Genomic DNA, 23,587 nt, shown 5'->3' on the forward strand with positions numbered 1-23,587 from the left:
GTAATGTTATAACACTTTTTTCTTGTATATTCTTTGGGATTTCAATACACATAGATCCAGCTTGATTAAGAGTCATCATTGACCTATTTGCAATAGTTACAATTGTAGGAGTTATGTTGTGTACATCTGTTAATTGAAATAGATAAGGAGTAGTATGTATTAATGCACCAGAATCAAGTAAATCCATTGTTTGCATATAGGATTTCTTGTTAGCTATGATTGTATTTGTAAATACATTAGTACATACTCAGGAAGCATATTGTTTGAATTGTTTGTCCTGGTTGCTTGGAATAAGAGTGTAGGCATTATTGTTCATTTTAATGTTACCTTCTTTTAATTCAACATTGTTTTTGTTTGGGTTTTCAATAATAAATGTGTTCATTATGTTTTCTACAGTTTGATTCATTTTATGCACAATGTTAGCCTGATGTTTGGCATGTGCAAGCTTTGTAGCTTCAGTAGGAGGTTTGTAGCATTCCTTAGAGAAATGTCCTGTTTTTCTGTAATTGAAACATTTTGCTTTTGTTGGATTGAACAGATTTGGTGGATTGAATTTCCTCTACTTATTAGCTTTATACATTGTATTAATGTATACATTATTCTTTGTCCAATCATTAGAATCTTGTACTTGTTTAGCACAGTAATTGTTGTAGGTGTTCTGTAATGCAAGGATTAGTTACTTTGGTTCAACTTTCTTATGTTCATTGACTGGTTTGCCTTTGTTTTGGGCATCAGTAGATTGTATTATTGTATTTACTATGTGTGTATATTGCTCAGGAGTGGCAAGCAATATTACTACTTTGTATGTAGAGTTGTATGGTGGATCACTGTTAGCAGACAGAGTTGTGTATGCTTCCTCAAGTCTGTCTAATGTATGTCTGAAATGTTTTACATGGTCTCTACAAATAAACAGTGCTGATTTGTTGATAGCCTTTTTATGTGCTGTCTGGGGGTTAAAGTGTTCTTTAAGTGCTTTCATTAACTGAGGGATAGATGTATTGAAGTGTATATAGTTTGCCAATATTGTGTCAGCAATGTTATTAACTATACATGCATGAATGGCCTTAGCCATCTCCCTCTTGGCTTTGTTCTGCAGTTCATCCTTTAGTAAGTGTTTGAAGCATGTAGCTACAACACTAGAAACAATGTAGTAGTGCCACATCTTGTAGTTTGCTTCAGTCTTAAGCATTGTAATGTTTTAACCAAAGTATTTAGGTACATTGGCTGGTTTACAGTGCATATCTGTATGTGGGGAAACCATGATGCAAATGTGTGCAAATGTATGCAAGTAAAGAGTTTAAAGTGTACAGTGGATGTGTGTATGCAGGGAGCACAAGGCTCATAACCTGTTAAGAGGGAAAACTTAAGGGGGGCACACATAGACAAGGGGTGAGGTGACGATTGACTGCTCAGTGTCTCTCATCCTTATATTGTATGTATTCTAACTGAGACATTATGAAGTCATTGTCTTGTGGTTCGTCCGTTGATGAACTAATCATCTCATAATAGAATCCCTGTCCGTTGCCCAGCAAACATTCCTCCATGTCCACAGTTTGAAGAAACTAACGCGAATTTAGTCCCAGTCAGAAAGAGATATTATCGGCATAGTTAAACATACTTTTGATGTATGGACCAGAGCTCTGATACTCAAAATCCGTTAAGGAATAGGCTTGTCCTGTACGGCGGTTGTTGATGGTGCATCCGCGATCATGAAGGACTGGAGCGTAATATTAGGTATCAAAATAAGTACCACCAAAAGCAAGCGCTAACTCACGGTGGTCGAGTCTCATAAGCACTGTTTTGTCTTCGTCAGTTAACGTAGGCTGTTTGGTTTTACTTGTAAGCATTGCCTTTGTCTCCTCTGTCCAATCTGTAGGATTCCCTGCTAGCATATTGAATTATAAAAGTAGTCATGCATCTCGGAACGTTGTATTTACCATTGGATGCAGTGGGCTTCTGGGCTTCTTTGGCTGTGCCTGTCGTACTCATTGCACTGGAAAGTAGTAGCGATAGATTGTAAAGAAAATACTGAACCAGAAGAGGAGACAAAGGAGGCTTTTAATGCACCTTGAGAGCAACATTGCATTTTACTCTGGGCATCTACATTTATTTTATCCATCTGATGAAAAAAGTAACTTTGCAGAGAAAGTATGATCACATCAAGACATTTTTCTGGAAACGTTTAATATTAGACATATGAATAAGTCCTTGGACTGAAAGGGAACATAGCTTTGCAGAACAAATCTGATCGCCATCCCTGTCTTGTTGAGCATAGCATAGTGATATCTACGTCAATCTCGAAAACCATTATAGTACGACAACGTCAAAGGCTGCGTTTTAGGAAGGCGACACACCAGAGTACTATAGAGAGTGAGGCATTAAACAACTCCAGTGATCTTATTATAATCTTACTTTGAGTCAAGAGCAAGAAAGTTCTTTAGACCAGCCCTCGAATTATATGTGAGATAGCCCAAAATTATACAATGGCTCGACTGAGTCCTTTTTTAATTACAGCCTTACTGCTTACACTCAATAGCATATCTCTGTTCCAGAGCCATACTATGTATATGAAGAACAAATATGCTTATTTTAGTCAGAAACGTTTATTATTTATCATACTGGTCTCTATTAGTAGGACAAATAAGCAAGAGTCGACTCAACAAGCTTGCCTGCCATACACTTTACGATTAGCTTAGATATTCACAAACATGCTCTGCATCGATGCCCTCTATGGTGCGTTCTGCCAGTTGAGCAAGTGTTGCAGGTTTGTAGGGTTCACCATGTAGGTTGCCAAGGCCTACCCGACTTCCTGAAAGTGCTCCACATTTACATTTTGATGTAACTGAAGGCAAGTTTGATTTGTTCAGTAAGTTAAACATTATGAACATAATTAAGACACACTCGTGATCTCCGGACCAACTTCACTATATTTAATATCCTTTATGAAAAAGTTCCGTCCTGGACGTCCCGTCGGTCCAGCGAAACTGCACTTCAGATGCTCAAGCTCTACACAGTACGGTCAGGCAAAAGAACAGGAGAATACAATGGCCTGCTCACTGTGATCGAGTTTCTTAAGTTGTCGCTCATCCTCTTCAGTAAGGGTGGGGGGTTTCTCCTTTTTTGCAAGCATTGCCTTCGTTTCTGGTGTCCAATCTGTAGGATTCTCTGCGAACAACTCAGATTATCGGTATGTCTTATGAAATTGCGCATGACGTGCTTACCTACATGCGGCTTCTTGGTTTCATCGTGGCGGTCAGTTTCACTTTTGTGGTCGGTTTCGCTTTTGCGGACTGTCGAGCTCATTTCTCCTAGAGATTATAGTGTGATGTGGTTATGTGGATAATGCTGGGCCCGTCAAGGGGCTGAAGGAGAGTCTTAAATATTGTATGCAACATTGCATTGCACTTCTACTAACCAAACAGGTTGTGTTATTTGAATATGTGCCCAGCAGGTAAGAGTCCATAGGGAAGGACACAACTTTGCGGTACAAATATGATCGCTGATCAGTTGCGACAGACACGAGAATGTAATGTCTTTCAGATCTCAGAAGACCCACAAGAACAAAAAAAGACAGATAACGGAGCTCAAACACGTGTCTCAGGGAATTAAAACTCAGAGTATTGAGATGTGATATAGAAAGCGAGATCTCGAGCTATCCAAGGCCAAGCGATCCAGAATGCTCTCCTGGGCCCGAACGGCGAGAGGCTTTATTGATCTCCATAGCAATTTCAAGTTTTATTCTGAAACATGTTGCCTAGCATTGAACGTTTCTTTGGAAAATCGAGACAAAGATGGATTAAGCTGAAGTGTTCCTGGGGTGAATGTAAGGAACTAGGAAAGGAAAGTTGAAACAGAGTGACATGTGAACGCGGTGTGTAACAATAGCGTGACGTGACGCGCAAGACACTGGCAAGTCTCATTGACTCTCAAGTTAGCGGAACTAGCAACGGCGTCGCTCACTTTGGCACGACTCCCTCGCTATGCCGCTTACTCGAATCGAGCTCTCAGATTTTAAAAGCTACAGAGGACATCATGTTATTGGACCATTCACTCCATTCACTTCCATTATTGGCCCCAATGGTGCCGGAAAGTCAAATCTCATGGACGCCATTTCGTTCGTCCTTGGCGTGAAGAGCGCTCAGCTACGCAGTAGTCAACTCAAAGATTTAGTATATCGTGGGCGGCGACTAGGGAGACCAGATGGCGATGCATCGCAAGCCATTGAAGATGAAGAGGAGGATGAGGAGGATGGAGATGGCGACGCGAAGAAGGCGTGGGTCCTTGCGGTGTACGAAGATCAAGACAAAAAACAATGGCGTTACCGACGAACGTAAGTATCTCAGTCAGGGTAATATATGCTTGAGACCTAATTTCTTGACAGGATTACGACTACCGGCTCGAGCGAATACAAGTTAAACGACCAAGTAGTCTCTGCACAGGCGTATTCCACCTCTCTCGCAAAACACAACATCCTTACCAAGGCTAAGAACTTCCTTGTCTTCCAAGGCGACGTCGAACACATTGCCTCTCAGTCACCAAAGGACTTAACTCGTCTGGTCGAACAGATCAGTGGCTCGCTCGAGTTGGCCGCCGACTACGAACGCGCCAAACAAGCCGTTGATCGTGCAGCAGAGAATGCAACGGAAAGCTTCAACAAAAAACGCGGAATCGCAGGTGAAATTAAAGTCTTTAAGGAACAAATGACCGAAGCGGAGCGTTTTGAAGACCTTGTCGGCAAACGAGATGATTTGATACTGAAACGTTTCCTCTGGAAGTTATTCCACATTGAAGAACAAATTGCGTCAAACTCGAGGGAGATAATACAAAAGAACAAGACGCTTGCTGGACTTCGGCGGGAGCAGGCTGCCCATAACAAAGCTCTGGAAGATGCACGCGCAAAACAGGCAAAAGTACGCTCGGATGTGTCTGCTGCCGAGAAAAAAGTTAAGAAAGCGGAGAAAGCGCTGGAGGGAAAGGTGAGACTTTTCTTGTTGAAAATTTCTTTCCATTAACTTGTGCTAGAAACCGGACCTCGTTGCGGCAGAGGGCAGGATTCTGCATGCACAACGTAAGCTGAAGAATCACGAATCTACGAGAGAAGCAGCAGCAAAAGACGCCAAGAAGAAAGAGGATTTACTTGCAGTCCTGCGGAAGGATTTAGCTGCAGAACAGAAGGCAGCTGATGCTGCTAGAGGTGAGAATAGATCGACTTCGTAGAATTATACACAACTTCACGATTATACAGATGCGGCTCGCCGTGCCTCACAAAAGAACCTTTCCCTAAGTGAAGAGAATCTAGAAGAGTACCGACGCTTGAGGGCACAAGCCAATACACTGGCTGTAGACGAGCGACAATCCCTTCAAGCTCTAATACGAGATGAGAAAACGAGTGCTCGTGCTCTTGCTAGCTTGCAAGAGGCATATACTGGTCTGGAGGAGACCAAGAGTAAACTAGAGACTGAAATTGCTGACATGGAGGATAAGAAGGAGGAGGTAAGTCTACGTCAAATCAGCCGTTCTTGATATTTCACTCTAATCCTGCCTTATTATTGTCGTTAAGGTGGATCGCAGAGTGGCATCATTACAAACCGACTACAGTCGTGCAAAGCAGGAACTCAATAAGCAGCAGGCAGAATTTGCGCGCATCTCGTACGTCATGTCCATTCTTTCGTCGCGGTTGTTATTGACAAAGCCTGCAGACAACTTGAGACAGAGCTCAATGAGAAACTTGCTGAATGCCACGAAAAGCTCCTTCAAGCTGGAGTAGACAGGAAGGAATCCGAACGTGATGCACGTCTTAAAGAGACACTTTCAAATTTGCAGCGTATCTTCCCTGGTCTGTCGTTATTGGATACATTGAACGTGGAAGTGCTTGTGTCTAATCTCATCTACAGGCGTTCGCGGTAGAGTCGTCGACCTGTGCAAACCAACGCAGCGGAAATACGAGACAGCGGTCTCCGTAATCTTAGGTCGCAATATTGATGCTGTAGTAGTGGACCAAGAAAAGACTGCTATTGAATGTATTGAGGTATGCTCTCAGGTGGACGTCCCAAATAAGGCCTCGTGCTGAAGTTCTTATTGCCAGTACATGCGAAACCAACGTGCCGGTCAGGCAACCTTTATTCCTCTAGACACAATCCAGGTGAAGCCGATCAATGATAAATACCGTAGTTTCGCCCGTGGTGCTAGACTCGCGGCAGACGTGATTCAATACGAACCAGCAGTCGAGCGTGCCATGCATTATGCTTGTGGAAATGCGCTCGTATGCGATACGATGGACGTTGCCCGGTACGTTTGCTACGAAAAAGGACAGGAAGTGAAAGGTACGTGATCTGATCTGTGATAGCCATTCCTGAAGCATTTCCGAATGTCATTTCATAGCCGTCACGCTCGAGGGTACAGTTATTCACAAGAGCGGACTCATCACCGGAGGAAGAAGCTCGCATGGAGATAACAAAAAGTGGGAGGACAAAGATATCCAAGGTACAAATTCTGCTTCTTGGTTATTGCTCCACTTCACAACTATTCCATAGGTTTAACACGTGTCCGAGACTCGTTGCTTTCGCAGCTTCGAGACCTTAACAAGTCGAGACCGCGTAGTAAAGCGGATGAAGGTCTCGTTGCTGAAATTACGCGACTGGAGTCGTCCTTAACTCTTGCAAAAGATGATCTGGTAAGTCATTTATTTATGTCAATAGTGAGACGTTACCCCTGATAACCGAACCTAGGCTGCCCTAACTGCGAGTTTGAAAGGCAAGCAAGATGAGCTGAAACATATTAAAACCGAAATGAAGAGAAAGTCGCCTGAACTGAAACAGGTCCGCCTCGTTTTTTCGAGTTCCGGTTCCAGCGAAGGTCGTTTGTTCTTACAATTTGTTTTGACAGGCGAAAGCTAGCCACGCAGCTTTGACTGAGAAAATGGAAGCTTTGGCGTCAGTAGTAAACGGCGCAGAAGACTCTGTGTTCACACGATTTTGTGCGCAAATTGGCGTCGAGAACATCCGAGAATACGAGTCACGTCAACTGAAAGTCGCAAACGAGGAAGCTGCTGCTCGCAGGCACTTTGAAACACAGATAGCACGCCTCACTCATCAGTACGTATCGATCCTGTACTTGATATGAACAATACAACTAAAAGTAAACTAGATCGCAATTTGAAGAGCAGCAATTAGCGACTCTACGCGAACGTCTCGAAGCTCTCGAAGCTGCTATCAACTCTGAACACACTGCCATTGCGACACATGAAGCGGAGAAGCAGGCTGTTCAGGAGGAGATTGATCAGTTACAAGAATCGATCACGGAATTCCAAGAGGAGCTGAAGGAGTTGAATGACTTGCTAGACTCGAGGACGAAAGAACTCGAGGCCGTAAAAAAGAACACGTCTAAAGCAGCTAAGGTTCTCGATCAAGCTCTGAAGGAGATTGCCACGAAGGTTCGTAAATTGCACTTATCCTTCGCCGTAAAGCTCACCACATGCAAACAGAACGACGAGATTGAGAAGCTCGCTTCCGAACGATCATCTATCTACCGTAAATGTCGCTTGGAAGAAATCAAGCTTCCTTTACGATCAGGTAACTTAAGGAATGTGCCGATCGAAGAGGTAAGTCTCGACGCAGGCCTGTCAAATAGAGATGAACTCGAATGAACTTATAAGTCCTTCCCATAACAGAATCTCCGCGAAGAGGTCACCATGGACATCGACGAAGATGACGAGGGCACCCAGAAGCCTCGGCGAGTTCCGGACTACGGTATTGAAGTAGAATTTGATTTACTAGACGATGAAGAGCGGGAAGTAAGTCATCCGTACATATTCTGCTTACTTTCGTCAGTTCTGACTGCCGTAATGAAGGATGCTTCCGCAGAAATGGGATCAACGTATGACTCGTCAATTACCAAGCTCAATTCGGAGATCGAACGTATGGCACCGAATATGAAGGCAATGGACAAGTATGGTTTCCACACCAATTATTTATTCCAGACTATTGACCAGTTATTTAATAGGTTAGACAATGTCCAGACGAAGCTCGAGGAGACAGAAAAGGAGGCTGAGAAGGCCCGAAAAGAGTCAAAGAAAGCACGAGACGACTTCAATGACATCAGAAAACGCCGGTAAGTATTGTCCAACATCTATGGGGTGCCACTCACCGAATTCATACACCTCAGATGCGACTTATTTAACAAGGCGTTCACTCATATCTCTGAGCGAATCGACAGGATCTACAAGGATCTCACTATGGGACCTGCCGCGCCATTAGGTGGTGTCGCCTATCTGAGTTTGGAAGACAACGAAGTTAGTGACTGCCAATTTGCTTCGCGTTCGTTACTTATTCGGATTCCCTTGTTATACAGGAGCCTTTCGCAGGGGGCGTCAAATACCACGCTATGCCGCCAATGAAGCGATTCAGAGATATGGATCAGCTATCAGGAGGAGAAAAGACTGTCGCTGCTCTGGCTCTACTCTTTGCCGTCCATAGGTTCGTTGCATAATTAATACTCCAATAAAGTCTTCCAAGCTAATTGGATATTTTATACAATATAGTTACCAACCTGCCCCTTTCTTTGTACTCGACGAAGTCGACGCAGCGTTAGACAACACCAACGTCGGAAAGATCGCAACGTACATCCGTTCACGCGCGTCCAACTCATTCCAATTCGTCGTCATCAGCTTGAAAGCATCGTTATACGAACGAGGGAACTCGCTAGTAGGTATTTATCGTGACCAAGACGTGAATAGTTCAAGTGCATTGACTTTAGACGTACGTAAACAAGTCAATCACTTTCCATTGATGAGGTCTAACCGTACTTGCACTCTAGCTTACACAATACGGTGGCGACTCGAATCACTAAACGCTTTGTTTTCTGTCCTGTTGCTCTATTGTTTTTGTTCTATGTAAAAGCTATCATTTCTCCTGGCATATTCATAAAATGTAATAACAATATGTAGTAAGTAAGTAAGCATGAATCCGAGTATAAGAGGAAAGATTGCGTGAGAGAGGGATCAAAAATGCATAATAGAGGTATGCAGTAAAGCGAATAACTACTACTAGTACTACTAGAAAACGGAAGAAGCGTGAAGTGGAGAAGAAAACCAGGACGAAATTATACAGTGCAACAATTATACAGCTAACTCCGGATTAATTGTGGTAACTGAAAGAGAAAAGAAAGAACTTGTGGAAAGCGTGAACGTGAAAGCGAGTTGCAGCTGCGAAGCGAATTAAGAAAAAAAAGCGACGACAATTATAGCCGAAGCAAAGAAACGACAAGACGACAAAAAGGTAAGTGTATAACGACGGGGTAGGTGTCTCTGGATAGCAATAACAACAAATATAAACACACGACATACGATATTAGTATTACAGCTAATCCGATTCGTCATCGTCTGGTACAGGTCCAAACGTCGTGCGTCTACTACGGCGCACCTCTTGCTGTTGCTGTTGCGATTGCTGTTGGTGAAGGTGCTTCCGTTCGAGAGGAGACTCCGAGCCAGCCAGAGGATCTCCTCGTTCGGTAGCTTCTGGAGTGTTTCCGAAATACGATTGGATTATGGTACCAGGAGTTAAGGAGGTTGTACCGGGTGGAGCGGGGAATTCAGAGAGTTGGGACATGTGCGAGGCGCTGGATGTTGAATAGCTGCCTCGCGTTGTGGAGGAGGTAGTGGCGGACTTCGGGGGTAGGAGACTGGGACGAGACGGACGATCGGGTGCTATAGACTCGATTGGGGAGAGTAATTGGAGTTCGCTTCGAGGGGTGTTCTCGATGTACGATCCGTGCGCGGAGGCCCGATGCACGTTTGATGCGGTGACAGGGTCTGGAGTGGTAAGAGTAGGCACTTCACCTAAATGATAGTAAATCTCTGCAAATTGCGAATGATCAGTCGTAAGATCAGAGTTGCTACAACTTTAAATCAACTTACCAGTTCCATCTTCCGTCTCAAACCGCTCCAAAATCGACGATGCACGAGACGACTCAACGTCTTCCGGGATAGCACCTTCAGGTCCCGGACTTTCAGCATGAGCCGTCTGGAGTCTCAGTGGCAAACTAGCTCCAGGTGGAGACGACCCTTGCGAAAGTACAGCGTGCAATTCGTCATCACCCTCATCAACCTCAAGAACATCGCTGACATGCCCATGTCTATGTAGGGACAGATCACCACTTAGTACCTGTCGATCGTCCGAATTGCTCCCGTATTCCTCGCTGAGTTGGCGTCGCAAGTTTGTCAATGCCGAGTTACTCCTAGCGAGCATCGGTCTTTGAGGGCTACTACTTTCGCCTCCCGAACTCAGTGTGCGTACGAGCTCGCCAGGTGGGGTTGGTTCACCAGAACTACCACGAGCACTTCCAGCTACAGTTGATTGCTGTCCTGGTCTGTAGAAAAGGTCACTATAATCTTCCATATCATCGAACCTCTTGAATTGACGTGGAGATGCCATTGGTGAAGAATCGAGAGACATTTGAGCCGGAGAAGAGTTAAGCTTGTAAGAAGCGGCAGACATTGGCGTCGGAACCACAAGATTGCCAACATTATCCTCGTCTTGAGAGTTCTGCCATGCATCTCGGACTGAATTATCGTCAGCTCGCGGTGTTACATCTCCTCGGTGTGGAGAACCCTCCCTGAAAATAGGAGGAACGATGAGCTCTTGCACGCCCGACCCCGAACCAAAGTCTTCAGTTTCGCTAGTCTCATCCACTCCACTGGACACTTGCTCCTCAGCTTGCGCCCCACCGGTGCGTCCGCGCCTGAACGCAACGCTGAGCGCTTCTTCAACACCGAGTTCACTATTCCGCTTCGAGCTCGCTGCAGAATACTGCGCGGAGTATGGTGAATACTGGATTTCCTCAGGCATAACCTCGCGAATGGAACCAGTGCCGACATCAGCAAACATCTTCTTTGGCGGTGGTATACTTTGTAGTGGAACCTTGAGAGTTGGCCTTGAACGAGCGTCTGCAGTGGCGTAGGGATGGACTGGGGGTGGCGAGTCTGAACGAGGCCGAGATGCAGCCATAGGCATGCGATGTCGGACACTGACATCACTGAGAGCTGTCTCGTTCATCGCGAAATCCGCCATTCTCGAAGGATGAGGACCAGCATATTCCGCAGGACGTGGCATGTCCTCAGATTGTCGCGTTCCATTTGCGTAAGGGTGGTCAGCGAACTGGAAGGGCTGCTCAATCAGCACAGTGGGCGTCGAAAGAGCGATCCCGACTCCTGAATTGCCCGTTGAGTCGCCACTGCGATTCGAAGGTACTGGAGACAGATTCAGGCCGTTCGCGTTCTGCTGACTCGCGTCAAGACGCTTTGAAGCCTGCGCCGTGATGAGGACAACATCACTTTCACCGGGATCGTTGGGGCTGTCATGGGAACCACCGTGAACATATCTTGTCCGATCCTGTTGCAGTCGGTTATCAAGGGCAATAACCTTCTCGTCCGCTGGTGAGAGATCTTCATTGAAAGCGCATAACCCGGTGGCATTCGCAGTATGCTTAGCACTCTTGATCGCCTTACTCCAACTTTCCTTCCGCGCATGGCCATTACTTCGCGAAGTCCCTGACCCAGCACCTCGACTCGCATTGCTCGTGTTCCGCGAATGCGTAGACGTAGTATTAAGCCCGGTGCTAGTTGTATTCGTACCTGTACCTGTCGCGGTATGAGTTCTAGAAGTTGTCGGAGTTTTCGCGAAGTGTATACTTGGCTTCAATGACTGATTTCCATGAAAAGCAGATGCAGCTATTACATCAAAGCTGAACGGAAGCTCGCTTTCCGCTTCTCCCACCTTGTTCGGTGGTCTCGCTCTACCTTTCATTCGGGACCGAGAAAGTGACCGGGAACGCTTGTTCCCGAATGATCGGGATGCCTTGTCCTTCCATTCGCTCCTCTCTTTCTCGAACGCCTCGCTTTGTTTGAGAACACTACATACAAGCGTTGAGGTCTTGGACAATTGAAGGGGTTTTCAAATAAACTTACGTTGCAAGTGAAGGAACTGGAGATGGTATAGCCAAGTCATCTTGAGCGAACGACTTCGGACGAGGAGGGCGCAAAAATTTGTTGGATGGACCAGCCTCTGGCTGCAAAGGTGGAGGCTGAGGGGCTGGAATCGGTACCGGAGCTACCACTGGTGCAGGCGCAGGCGGCGAGTGGTTATTGGAATATGGAATGATAGGGGGAGCAGACGATGGCGCCTGAGAACCTTTTCGCAAGTCCTCTGTACTTTTACCACCCAATAGACTTCGCTTCAGAGTTCGGGGCTGATATTGTGACTGTGCAGGAGCGGAATAAGGAGGCATGCCAGCACCGGGACTTGCTGGTGGGCTGATTATATGCGCTGTTCGCATGCGGAAACGCGGTCTGGGAAAAAGCAAGGCATCGCACCAAGTCTCGGCGCTCAACCATTTCGTCCCAGAGCTTGACGCACTCCCAGTTCCAGGACTGCCTACACTCGAACCCCCATTTCGTCGCCCACCTCGTTGTCCTTCGGCACGCAGATTTGGTGTCGATACGGATGTCTTGAGGTTACCCGTTGCCTTCCTCAGGTTCGCGATACTTTTCGAAGTCGAAAGGAATGGAACGTTGATATTAAGACCTGGTGATCGACGATGTTGCAGATCCGGTACTTTCAGCTCCGGAACCTGCATTAATTCCGAGTGCTGACGGTGTCCAGTGGGTGATATGGCAGTAGCATAGGGGTGTCGTTGATAGGGAGAGGTTGCGCGGTCCAACGCAGGTCGATCATCGGCAAATTGGTAGCCGTTTGATGGTGGAAAGTGTGTAGAAGACAGTATAGGGTCCGGAGGAAGCGCGGTATTCGCCCGGGGCCGCATGGATCGAAGTGCTGTAGGCTCCCCACCTTGACCAGCGACTGTTGCGGAGCGGTCCCGCATGACAACGGGTCCCTGCATGATGTTCTGATGCGCACCTGCACTTGGCCGACCCTCGCTGGTGGATGGCCGTCCACCAGTGACATGAATTGGCGGGCTCCTTTTGCTTGTGGAGCGACCGAAAGTCCAGAAGCCGGTCGTTGGCTCCCGCGCGGAAATGGCGGGCATGTGAACGGAAGAAGGAAAGGCGTGCGCATGTCCGTGCTCGTGGGCATCATGACTATGTCCAGAATTGGATGCATGTCCGACGCGCTGCATCGGCACGGGAACTTCGCCAATTCTAACGCCCGTCCTATCGAGGTCTAGAAAAGTTGGCAAAGCTCTCCGCCGTGGCGAGATGGGGCTTGTCACTGGCGACGCGAACGCGTGTGAGCGGCGCTCACCAGCTCCAAAAGTTGCTCGTGATTCAGAATATTTAGATACTGGAGAAAGTTGACGACCACGTTCATGCTCTTCATCGTCATAGCTTTCCAGTGTGTGTCCGTGCGCGGACGGACCGCGGTCATATCCGTATCCGTGAACATGTCCGTGTCCGTGTCCGGAAGTAGACGCGCCACCGTGTCCTAGTGCGCTCCGATCACGTTCAAAAGGATCGTAATTTCTGTCACTACCAATACCATGTTCGGTCCAGCTTTCTCTGTCCTTGACTCCACCCATTCCCAGATCCTTCGGTTGCTCGTATGGACCGTTGTACGGAATATACCACTCCGATTCGTTTGCGTCGGTATACCTCCTAGTCGGCCGCGATGGTCCTGCCTGCGTTAGCTGCTTGAGACCCAAGTTCGCTCCAAGGCGCGCCAGTCGAGATAGTGGAGCAGATTGCGAGGGAGATGCGGTCGTGGTCATCTCCTGCGACTGAGGGGAAGAGAGAGAAGGGAGAGAAAGCACTTCAGCAAAAATGGAACAGAAGCAAGAGTACCACCCACGTTGCTAGTCTATTCTAAAGACCGGTGCCGCTTACGACCGCCGTTCGGTGTTCGCAACGACAGACGAGGCCACTGACGACACACCGCGACGCTCTTGAAGCGTCGCCTATAAAACTCGTGCCGTGGTGATTGCCAATGCCTGACGCAATAACTGAGCGCCCCAACCTCGGACGTTTGCCTCCGCCGCACAGAGCCGGCCCGCCAAGGACGATGACAGCGTCGGCGCTGGCGACGCTGACGCTTTTGTGCACGTCTTGGACACGTCGTTGGGAGAAAAAGACCGAGATGGAGGAGAAAAGAGGACAAAGAAGCGTCGGAAAAAGATGGCACGAAACCAGCAACTTTGTTCGAAAACACTCTCTTAAGACTCCGTGCGAACATGTCGCCATTCCCGGACAGCGTCGTCACTTTTTTTTAGTGCCCTCTCCGGTTTCGCATTCTCTGAGACGATGAAACACGGCCATGAACCATCATCTCGATCTGTCTTAGCACTCTCTGGCCACTCAAGCTCTTTGATCTCCGTGCTGCTACACCCAAAACCCGTCCCCATCACGGAGTCCTGATGCACTCCATATCATGCTGACTTTGAACTTAACCATTTGAATTATTAGACTCCCGACTTCGGGCCACTATGTATAAATTTACTCATGCCTGCTGTGTTCAGCGCCTGCTTCGTCATCAGAGAACAGATGGCGAAGGCGATGCGGATACAATGCTATTGTCGGTCTACTAAAGTCAGAACAGCAAGATTATCAGCAAGATATTGTAGATGCACTGTTGTGGCGGCGCACTCGAGGCTTGGCCTAGATTATCACTCGTCGTCACTGGTACTAGCACTAGCCACATCGTCTCAAGCACTGTCTCTGATGTACGGGACCTGCGCGATTCCAATTGCAAAGTCGAAGCGTTCCCTTCGTCCTGCATCATCATCATTGATAGAATATGCTTCAGCAACTCCACTGTCTCCTATCGTTGTATTTTGACTGGAGTGAAGTCTCCGCGGTTGAGCCGGCATCTCAACTATCACAGACACCCGTAGGAACTCATCCGACGAAGCTGATGCTTTCCGCGGCCAAGTGATTGTACGCTTCGCAGTAGCATGCGCTCTCGCTACCGCCGTTATACCGGATAATCTTTCTGCCGCTCGGGATGGTGAATCTTGTTCCTTCACGCATCGGATCGAACTTGTAGAAAGCGGCTATTGGGAAAATCAGTACAAAGGCCATAACCATTATGAGAAAACAAAATTCACACCTGCATATCACTCCAGAGATGCCCCCCAGGATTACCTCGTACATCACCAACATAGACGTCCCACAGTTGAGGCTCTGTTTGGTCTATCTCTTCCTCTGACTCTGTCTCGGCTCTCAGTCGCACTCTCCTCTCAAACTTTTTCTTCATCCAAACGCTCAAGGCAATCGATCCAATAACTGCCAATCCTACAACAACTAACCACGGCTGGAACTTCGAATCACCGCTAATACTTGGACTCCCGTTAGAGCCGTAGGTGGTACCAGAGCCACCCGTCGTCACCGTACGGCCGCTCAGGGCACGGTCGCAGTTTCCCTCCGCGAACATCCGCAAAACTAACCTCGAATCACCACTAATACTCGGACTCTCGTTGGAGCTGTACATGGTACCAAAGGCACCTGTTGCGAGTCTGGGATCCCTCAGGGCCCTCGGGACGCGCACGTAGTTTCTCTTCGTGAACATCCTCGAAAATCGGGCAAGTATTCAAACAGCAAAACAACAGGTTGTTCGAGGGTTTTGTCGTCCATCGTCAGGACGCGCGTCTCGTTAAGAGTAGTGAGTAACAGGAGAAAGAGTAAGGGCGAGGGTAACAACAACTCAAATGACCCGCTCATAAACAACTTATGACTCGACTGTGTGTGTGACTCAAACCGGGCAAGTCGGATTTCCATCTAGAAAATGTGTTTAAAAAGGTGTAGATCAGGGGACTCCGCAGTACCGTCTTAATTACTTCTCAACCACGGGATTGCTTCTCGCTGTCATACGACGGGGTTGCGGTCTTCTGTGCTTGCGCAATCGGTTGACAGTATATGCTCGATAGACAAATATGGTAATTCTATGGTACGTCCCAGGCCTTGTCGAACACAATTTTGACAGGCAAGTTAGGACCAGCAATAGTCAGCCAAGTCTCTCAGATGCCCAGCGAACTTGGAAAGGGATTCCTATGCATTCATTCGGCCGTGCAGGAGGTTCTGCCCCGTGTTCAATCGGTGTCCGTGAAAATGCTGGAACTTGGAGGCAACCTCATGAGACTCAGGTAGGCAGGAACAGAGCTTCGATCCGAATACACATATTTCCTCACAGACAACAGTCGTATTATAGAATATCTTTATGGACCTAGCCATTTGCATATTACAAAACGTATCAAATGAACAAAGCAAAATAAGAATACATAACAATCAACAACAAAAACAAACAGAAAATAAAGCTCGATAAAGATAAAGGTACACAGTACACAATACACAGATGAATAGTCCTGACTAAGTGAACCTGAGACTTGCAAGATGTCCTTCAAAACCCTATTTGAGTTTAGGTATCCCTTCCGGCCTATGTTGCGTCGGGTGAAGCTCTGTCAAAGCAAAAATATTAGAGAGCGAACATATGAATCAATCAATCAAAATCATAAACTTTTGATAGGATGTGTCCTTTGGGCGCAATTCACAATAATAAAAACAAAAAAGGTACAAACACCCACCGATGTCTGGTTGGATCCGTTCACCCGTACTATCCTCCGACCTTACACGCGTTTCACTATCGAAACTCCACGCATAATAGTTCCACGTCGAGTACTCTGCACTTTCATCAAGCCAAGCTGAGCCTGACTCTTGTTCATCCCTCCCAACAACTGCTGGACCTGCGAATGCACCAAACGTAGATCGTGATGTTCGGTCTGTACCGCTATGGCTATGTGTGTGGAAGAGTCGTGGATTTTGGAGGTTGAGCATGAGTCGGGATATTAAAGTCGTTGATATGCTTTTTATGTTTAATGTAATAAAGAAAAGGAAAAGAAGAGGGAGAGAAGGACTTGATCAGTTGCTGAGCTCGAAACTTGAAGAGAGGGGGAATGGACATACACGCTGGTGAAAGTAGTGAAGATCCCTCGGACATGGGGCTGTGGGGTGTTAGCCTATGCATTAGATTTGACTTCTTTCCAACAACGTACTTCCCCGATCTGATGTATTGTAGCGATCATTCTGTCAATCATGATAATAAAAATAGTAATTGTTAGATAAAATTGACACACCACAAATAAGATAATTTGCGAGATGTTGATTATAGCAAAGAATCTGCAACATATAAAGACATCCCGGATCAAAACGGGGCTGAATGATCGCAAGAATTGAATGCCCACATATAATAAGCACATCCTGGTAATTTAAGTCAGTCAAAGTCTCCGAAGACGAAGTTGACTGAGAGGAGCAAATACCGTCACGAATAAGTACATGAAACAGTCCACAATGTTCGAGCCTCTTGATGAGAACAGCTTTTCGTAAAGTAAGGATGACGATGATCGTGTCGAATAGCAGTAAGCTGCCCCAGGCACCAGTCAATCCTTGCGTAACATTATTCATGCTTCGGTGCAATTGATAGAGTAGTCCGACTTACGAATACCACTGGAACTTCGTCAGATCGTTCATACAAAGGAATGAAGAACTACGAACGTCTGTCTCGAGATGAACGGATGACATCCCTTAAATGCTGAGAGATCATACACCTCTATTACTATCGGTGCGCGAACAAGAGCAATCCACTATAATGAAAAGTAAATGATTTTCAATTCACGCTCAAGGATCAACATAAGAAAAGACGAACAAATGAGAAACAAAGCAGAAGAAGCCCGACACTGATCAGCCCTATCGCAATTTTCTTGTTCAATTCGTACAACACATATGTCCGGAGAATAATAATTGCTAATGGAAATTACAGTTAACTTCTTCCAAGGGTGTTATGATTAAAAATGAGATGCACCTGCGATGATGACCTGCACAACGAGTGAGAAGAATTGGTGGTATTTCTGTAGCTTGTTGCACCCTTGCAATGTGAGGGTCAGCAAAACTCCCATTTATTTGATTCTTTAGAAGAAATACACCCTTTTGCATGATGGATTTTATTTCAATGTCGTTAAGATAATAAAAATCATGAACGGATTTAAACGTACTTCTTTGGACCAATTTGCATAGGCTTGGAGCATGACCGGAGCACTACCCACGATAGAGACGTAACGATTGAGAAGGAAGAGAAGTGTGACTAAATTCGATTTCTTGCTCCAGACAAAACGAACTTCTCGACCAAAAGTGAGGAAATAGTCATAATAAAGTATTGCTATAAATTATAGGTTAGTTATCACCGAATTTAATAAAGGTATAGTGATGAAAAAAGTAACTGAATGCAATAACGCCCAGGGCATAGTGCGCATATCTGAATTTTTTTAAATCATTTAATATGAGTATTTTGAGGAGGCAAATGGTTACAAAGTGCGCACATCTGTCGTATTATGCTAGCGGGATCCCCTGCATCCGTGACAGTTTCTGTCATAGTTAAAGAAGCAAGCTTGCACCCATTCAGTGGCCTTTACACATGAGGGCTAGGTGGGAAGATGGGGGAGGTAGTCTAAGCGAGACAGGGCACACTCGTGGATACTTTATAATAAATATGCAGCTCACATGCTTATTGTCCCTAGTTGATCTTATTGATGATCATTTTGAAATTCGTAGTGATACTTCTGTACATTCAAAGCAAATCTAAGCACCACGCTTCGATTGCGTTCACATCCGCTCAGTTGCATTTACTCGAGTTAACTGAAGACGCTCAACGAGTTTCACCTTGACAGGTGCTGGAGATTGTGACGATACAATGTGGTAACTGAGATCCGGTCGCAAACTCTGTATGATATCTGGGGTGATGGAAGGCAACCATTCAGTAGATCACTGCCTCGCTTGTAAAAAGAAGGAAAGTCCAACCTGCGGGTATTTCACAACCAAAGAAATAGAATTCTACACTTGGCTTACAAGCAACACTAATGGACTTTCAAAGAATCAAGCCAACGTGGATTGTACTGAATCTGTACACTCAAAAGTAGGTACAGTGAGCATCTCTACACTTGATTCATTTGTTATGCCAAACAATTGGGGATCTTGCATATCAAGCAGTATTTGGGAAGTCAATGTAGTTGAAACTCTAAGTCATGCAAGTGTGTAAGTCATAGTTTATGAGTGATAAACCGGATGCTTACACATTAGCAAACACTATACAAATGCTCTTCAGATGTGGCTAAGTACCAATCAATAGATTTAATACAGAACATTAAGTGTTAATTTAATTCCTTACATCTCTAAACTGAGATTGAATCAGCTTTGGAGAAAGTAATTTGAAAGCAAGCATACAATGAACAAGACAATTTGCATAAGATTTATCAATAAATGCATGCTTGAAAAATGTTAGAGTTATGTTTGGATTATTCAAAGAGTACTAATCTGAACTTACATGAAGTAAATAATACATAGGAAAGCTATTGACTGAGCACCACACTTTTGTGCAGGGTTTGATGAAGCAATATATTTACATGCAGGATTTATAATTGAATACAAGGACCTTACATTTGCCACAATATGCAAAAATATATGTCTTAGTAATAAAATCCAATACATTTTCATGTTTGTTTTTGAGATGCCGATCCGAACCTTCTCTAGTAGCTTGCTGCTGCCCTGGGAGACTCACCAAGGTTGATAAGGACCATAAAAACCTTGCAATTTTCAAACTTTCTACATACTACTCATTGGCTTGCAAACATGCTGGAAGAACCTGAAAGCATCCCCTTGACATCCAGTAAATGGAAGCAGTATTCGGATCAGAATACACACATTTTTTCATTAACGACAGTCGTTCCATTTCAAAAAAACTGTTTTGGACCTAGCCATTTGCATACTACAAAGATGTGTGTTAAACAAAAGAAAACAAATGGAAAATAAAGCTCGAAAAGGTGTACAGTGTGAATAGTTCCCAGTAAGCAAGTGAAAGATGTCCTTCAAACTATTATAGAAGTTTAAGTACTCTGAATGATACATATCGGTTTGAGTGAAAGTACACTGCGATAGAGGGAGCGGATCAATCAGATTCATAAGTATTGGCAGGATGCATCTTTCGCCACAATTTTCAATACTAATAATTAAAACGCGCACAGGTACTCACCATTGTTCGTTTACATCCGCTCGCCCGTACTATCCCCCGACTGTGTTTCACTATCCGAAATCCACGCATGACAGTTCCACGTTGAGTATTGCGCACTTTCATCAAGCTGAATTCCCACTGAAGTAAACCCTGATTCTTGTTCGTCCTTCCCAACTGCTGAAGCAGCGAATGCATCAAACGTGGATAGTGATCTTCGACCAGTACTACAACACGCATAGAAGAGTCGTGGATTTTGGAGATTGAGCATGAGTCGCGATATTAAGGTTGTTGATATGCTTGTGGAATTTAGTTTAATCATAAAATACTTTAAGTTGGATTCTGAAGGAAAATTTGAAGATAGAGAGATGAACTTACACGTTAGCGAAAGTTGTGACAATCCCTCGGGAATAGGGCTATGGCATGTTAGTGTATGCACATAAGCGATTCTTTGCCAGTGACGCACACTTCCAATCTGATGTGTTATTTCAGTAATGCAAAAAGCCTCGAAATAAACTGCTCGAGCGGTCCACTTACCACAAATGAAATAATTTGAGAGACATTGATCATGGCAAGGATGCTTTATCACATAAAACAGTCAGGTTCAAAGGAGTGCAATTCAAAACGCTAAATGCCAACATATAATAAGCACAGCCTAGAAATACAATTGATATTAGAGCAGGAGAGGAGAACAGTTAGCTCTGAGATGCAAATACCATCACGGATGAGTACATGAAACAATCCACGTCGTTCGAGCCTTTTGATAAGGATGGCCTTCCGCAAAGTAAGGATGACAACGATTGTGTCAAATAGTAGTAAACACCCCCACGCCCCCGTTAATCCTGGGTAATGTTTATTTAAATCTGGTGCACTTAATGGAGTAGCTTGACTTACGAATACCGCTGAAACCAAGTTAGATAATTCAAACAAAAGAATGAAAGCATTACTAACGTTTGTATTGTCATCAACGGATGACAACCCTTAAAAGCCGAGAGATCATACACTTCTGTTAGAAGTGGTGAGTGACCAAGGGTAGTCCACTGTGAGACAGTTATAGTTCAATGTGCATTCAAGCATTAGTAGAGGTAGGGAACTCACGATCGAAAAACAAAGCATCGGAAGCCCAATAGAGGTTAGCATTATAGCAATTTTCTTGTTCAATTCGTACAGTGCATATGTCCTGAGGACAACGATCACTAACGGAAAACACAGTTAGGCTCGTGTGGGGACAATGCGAATTAATATAATTGATACCTGCAACAATGACCTGCACAATGATTGAAAAGAACTGGTGATATTTCTGCAGCTTGTCACATCTAAGGCACCAAGTATGTGAATAAAGGTTCTACTTCTCTCAGTTTTGGAAATAATCATACCCCTTTATACGTGATGAAGCAACGTTAGACGGTTAGAGTCGCAAGAACAATGAAAGTCGTGACATTTGAACATACATCTTTGGACCAATTGGCATAGGTTTGGAGTATAATTGGCACACTCCCCAAGATAGAGACATAACGATTGAGGAAGAAGACGATTGCAACTAAATTTGATTTCTTTCTCCAAATAAGACGGATTTCCCGACCCAAGGTGAGGAAATAATCGTAATAAAGGATCGCTGTAAGTTATACATTCGTTACTGCTAAATTCTATAAAGGTTCGAAAACAAAGGGACTGACTAAGTGCAACGGCAGTCAGGGCATAGTTTGCGTTTCTGAGAGGACGTTTAGTAGCTTGATACAAGAAATCCCGGAAGCGAATAATAGGAAGTGAGCATATGGTTTGGCTGGACGCACATCTGTTGAATTATGCTAGTAGGATCCTCCACATCTGTGACAGTTCCTGTCATGAGTGGATCCATCTTCTTAGAGGGGCAAGCTCGCGCTCATTCAGTTGCCTTTGTGCATGAAAGTGGGTGGGAAGATGGGAAAGGGGGGGAGTTAGTCTGAGTGATCAAGAGCGCTCCTCATGGATGCTTTATATCTGGCTCACACGCACAATGTCCATAATTGATCTTAAACAATCATTTTGAAATTCATAGTGATACTTCGGCACGTGCGAAGCGATCTGAGCATCACTCTTCAGTTCCGTGCACATCTGCTCAGTGGCATGCAACCAAATTGACTGAAGATGGTCAACGAGTTTTGCCTTGACAGTTGCCAGAGATTGCAATGATACGGTGTGGTAACTGAGATGCGTCCATAAATTTCGTATGACATCTGGGAGTGATGGAAGGTAACCATTTAGTAAATCACTGCCTCGTTTGTAAAAGAAGGAAAATCTTGCCCGTGGGCACGTCAATACAAAGAATAGAAGTGTACTCTTACATAATTCATACAAACAGCAGCACTGCAACACTAATAGGGGTTTCTTTTCAAAAATTAATCGAATGTGGATTTCACTGAGTCCGTGCATTCAGAAATAGGTGTGGTGAGCGTCTCCACTCTCGACAGAGTCGATACACTTGTCTCACACCAATCAATTGTGGATATTGCATATCAAGCAGCAATCAAAAGTCGATGTAGTCGGAATTCTGTTAACTGTGCAAATGTGTAAGCCACAGTTTATGGGCGACAACCCAGACGCTTACGTGTTGGCAAACATTGCACAAGTACTCTTCAGATGCAACTAAGTGTCAATTTAATTCCTTACACCTCCAAACTGAGCGTGAATTAGTTTTCAAAGAGGAGAGGCAATTAGTACAGGATTTATTAATAAAAGTGTACTTATACTGTATGGGATGCACATGCTTGATACTGTTTATTTTGATGGGTATGTGTTTGGAAGGACTGTAACATACACTTGATGATGTTATACCTGAGGGTGTTGGACAAAGTGAACTCATTTGTATAAGGAACTTATTGGACGTTTCTACTGTAATTGTAAAATGTGACAGAGGGCTCTGGAAAGGGAAGTGAAGGGAACTAAGTACTACAGAATAGAGCTGAAAAATCCGTCAATTACTGGTCCTGCATGACTCCCTCTGAATTAATACATTCTGCACCCAGTGCAACAAAAGTCCCAATACTTGGCATGCTTTCCACACCAACAAGCCGAGGATTCTGTAGATTCAGTAAGAAGTGCAAAATCAGAGTTGTTGCAATGCTATTTTTTTTAGCCATACAATTACTTTGTAAACATGCATCTTATTTTAGATAGTAGTAAGACTTACATAGTGGCAAGTGCTGTAAAAACGCCTCTCAAATAAGGCTAAATGCAAGTAATAAGAATGGACTAGTCAGTATCTTATTTTCCACTAATAACATACAGATGCAACCTAGAAAGTATATAAGTAGAGTACAAACTATGTCCTGTAATACTTACAATGAATAAGACAATTTGTGCTACATTTATCAGAGAAAATGCACTAATTATGGTTATTGTTTTTTTACTAGAGTTTCATCAATATAATAAAAGTACAGTATATGACAAAAGTATTGCACAAGTGAAAAAATATATATAACTTCCCCAAAACACAATAATATTACACTCTGTAAATTGGTACTTGTAGTCTAGCATTTTATGAATACAACACTCTATAGAGTATTAAATTCCTTTCAAAAATGAGTGAAAGTAGAGAAGAATACAAAAAAGGT

General features: G+C 44.7%; 6 protein-coding genes across 6 annotated transcripts; 1 reads left to right on the plus strand and 5 right to left on the minus strand.

Annotated features, from left to right (window-relative positions):
- Positions 1-1,500: 1,500 nt before the first annotated feature.
- Positions 1,501-1,989, minus strand: FOMMEDRAFT_160775 (uncharacterized protein; the record flags this gene model as incomplete). Its single annotated transcript, XM_007270458.1, has 4 exons — positions 1,501-1,562; positions 1,619-1,717; positions 1,775-1,882; positions 1,938-1,989. The coding sequence occupies 4 exons, from the start codon at positions 1,987-1,989 to the stop codon at positions 1,501-1,503; spliced, it is 321 nt and encodes a 106-aa protein (XP_007270520.1).
- A 698-nt stretch (positions 1,990-2,687) lies between these two features.
- FOMMEDRAFT_160776 (uncharacterized protein) lies at positions 2,688-3,303 on the minus strand (the record flags this gene model as incomplete). The annotated part of the gene is made up of 4 exons (XM_007270459.1): positions 2,688-2,842; positions 2,902-3,006; positions 3,058-3,165; positions 3,222-3,303. 4 exons carry the CDS (start codon positions 3,301-3,303, stop codon positions 2,688-2,690), a joined length of 450 nt encoding a protein of 149 aa, XP_007270521.1.
- A 664-nt stretch (positions 3,304-3,967) lies between these two features.
- FOMMEDRAFT_128278 (cohesin complex subunit psm1) lies at positions 3,968-8,968 on the plus strand. Its single transcript, XM_007270460.1, has 21 exons — positions 3,968-4,330; positions 4,382-4,976; positions 5,023-5,194; positions 5,246-5,493; positions 5,561-5,649; positions 5,700-5,836; positions 5,895-6,028; positions 6,086-6,323; positions 6,382-6,483; positions 6,534-6,673; positions 6,729-6,818; positions 6,886-7,094; positions 7,147-7,432; positions 7,484-7,600; positions 7,670-7,792; positions 7,850-7,947; positions 8,002-8,109; positions 8,164-8,290; positions 8,350-8,474; positions 8,540-8,756; positions 8,815-8,968. The coding sequence occupies exons 1-21, from the start codon at positions 3,981-3,983 to the stop codon at positions 8,845-8,847; spliced, it is 3,738 nt and encodes a 1,245-aa protein (XP_007270522.1). The 5' UTR covers positions 3,968-3,980; the 3' UTR covers positions 8,848-8,968.
- Positions 8,969-8,994: 26 nt separating this feature from the next.
- FOMMEDRAFT_142822 (uncharacterized protein) lies at positions 8,995-11,972 on the minus strand. The gene is made up of 3 exons (XM_007270461.1): positions 11,963-11,972; positions 9,914-11,907; positions 8,995-9,853 (listed from the first exon to the last, which is right to left on the minus strand). Exons 2-3 carry the CDS (start codon positions 11,799-11,801, stop codon positions 9,360-9,362), a joined length of 2,382 nt encoding a protein of 793 aa, XP_007270523.1. The 5' UTR covers positions 11,802-11,907; positions 11,963-11,972; the 3' UTR covers positions 8,995-9,359.
- A 4,376-nt stretch (positions 11,973-16,348) lies between these two features.
- On the minus strand, positions 16,349-16,774 carry FOMMEDRAFT_160780 (uncharacterized protein; the record flags this gene model as incomplete). Its single annotated transcript, XM_007270462.1, has 2 exons — positions 16,349-16,398; positions 16,525-16,774. The coding sequence occupies 2 exons, from the start codon at positions 16,772-16,774 to the stop codon at positions 16,349-16,351; spliced, it is 300 nt and encodes a 99-aa protein (XP_007270524.1).
- A 2,965-nt stretch (positions 16,775-19,739) lies between these two features.
- Positions 19,740-21,840, minus strand: FOMMEDRAFT_31296 (uncharacterized protein; the record flags this gene model as incomplete). The annotated part of the gene is made up of 15 exons (XM_007270326.1): positions 19,740-19,754; positions 20,019-20,068; positions 20,115-20,221; positions 20,373-20,410; positions 20,461-20,469; positions 20,532-20,574; positions 20,634-20,649; positions 20,711-20,836; positions 20,889-20,896; positions 20,946-21,034; positions 21,093-21,190; positions 21,249-21,261; positions 21,446-21,609; positions 21,671-21,705; positions 21,788-21,840. 15 exons carry the CDS (start codon positions 21,838-21,840, stop codon positions 19,740-19,742), a joined length of 864 nt encoding a protein of 287 aa, XP_007270388.1.
- Between the last annotated feature and the right edge of the window lie 1,747 nt (positions 21,841-23,587).

This window comes from Fomitiporia mediterranea (genome assembly GCF_000271605.1).
Source record: "Fomitiporia mediterranea MF3/22 unplaced genomic scaffold FOMMEscaffold_13, whole genome shotgun sequence".
NCBI lineage: Eukaryota > Fungi > Basidiomycota > Agaricomycetes > Hymenochaetales > Hymenochaetaceae > Fomitiporia > Fomitiporia mediterranea.

What these genes read in the sequence shown, in the direction of transcription:
- FOMMEDRAFT_128278 (XM_007270460.1), top strand. Translation starts at nt 3,981, where the DNA reads ATGCCGCTTACTCGAATCGAGCTCTCAGATTTTAAAAGCTACAGAGGA. An exon ending in GCAGAATTTGCGCGCATCTC is followed by an intron (nt 5,650 to 5,699) that starts GTACGTCATGTC and finishes CAAAGCCTGCAG; the next exon opens with ACAACTTGAGACAGAGCTCA. An exon ending in AATGACATCAGAAAACGCCG is followed by an intron (nt 8,110 to 8,163) that starts GTAAGTATTGTC and finishes CATACACCTCAG; the next exon opens with ATGCGACTTATTTAACAAGG.
- FOMMEDRAFT_142822 (XM_007270461.1), bottom strand. Translation starts at nt 11,801, where the DNA reads ATGAAAGGTAGAGCGAGACCACCGAACAAGGTGGGAGAAGCGGAAAGC. An exon ending in TGAGACGGAAGATGGAACTG is followed by an intron (nt 9,854 to 9,913) that starts GTAAGTTGATTT and finishes CGCAATTTGCAG; the next exon opens with AGATTTACTATCATTTAGGT.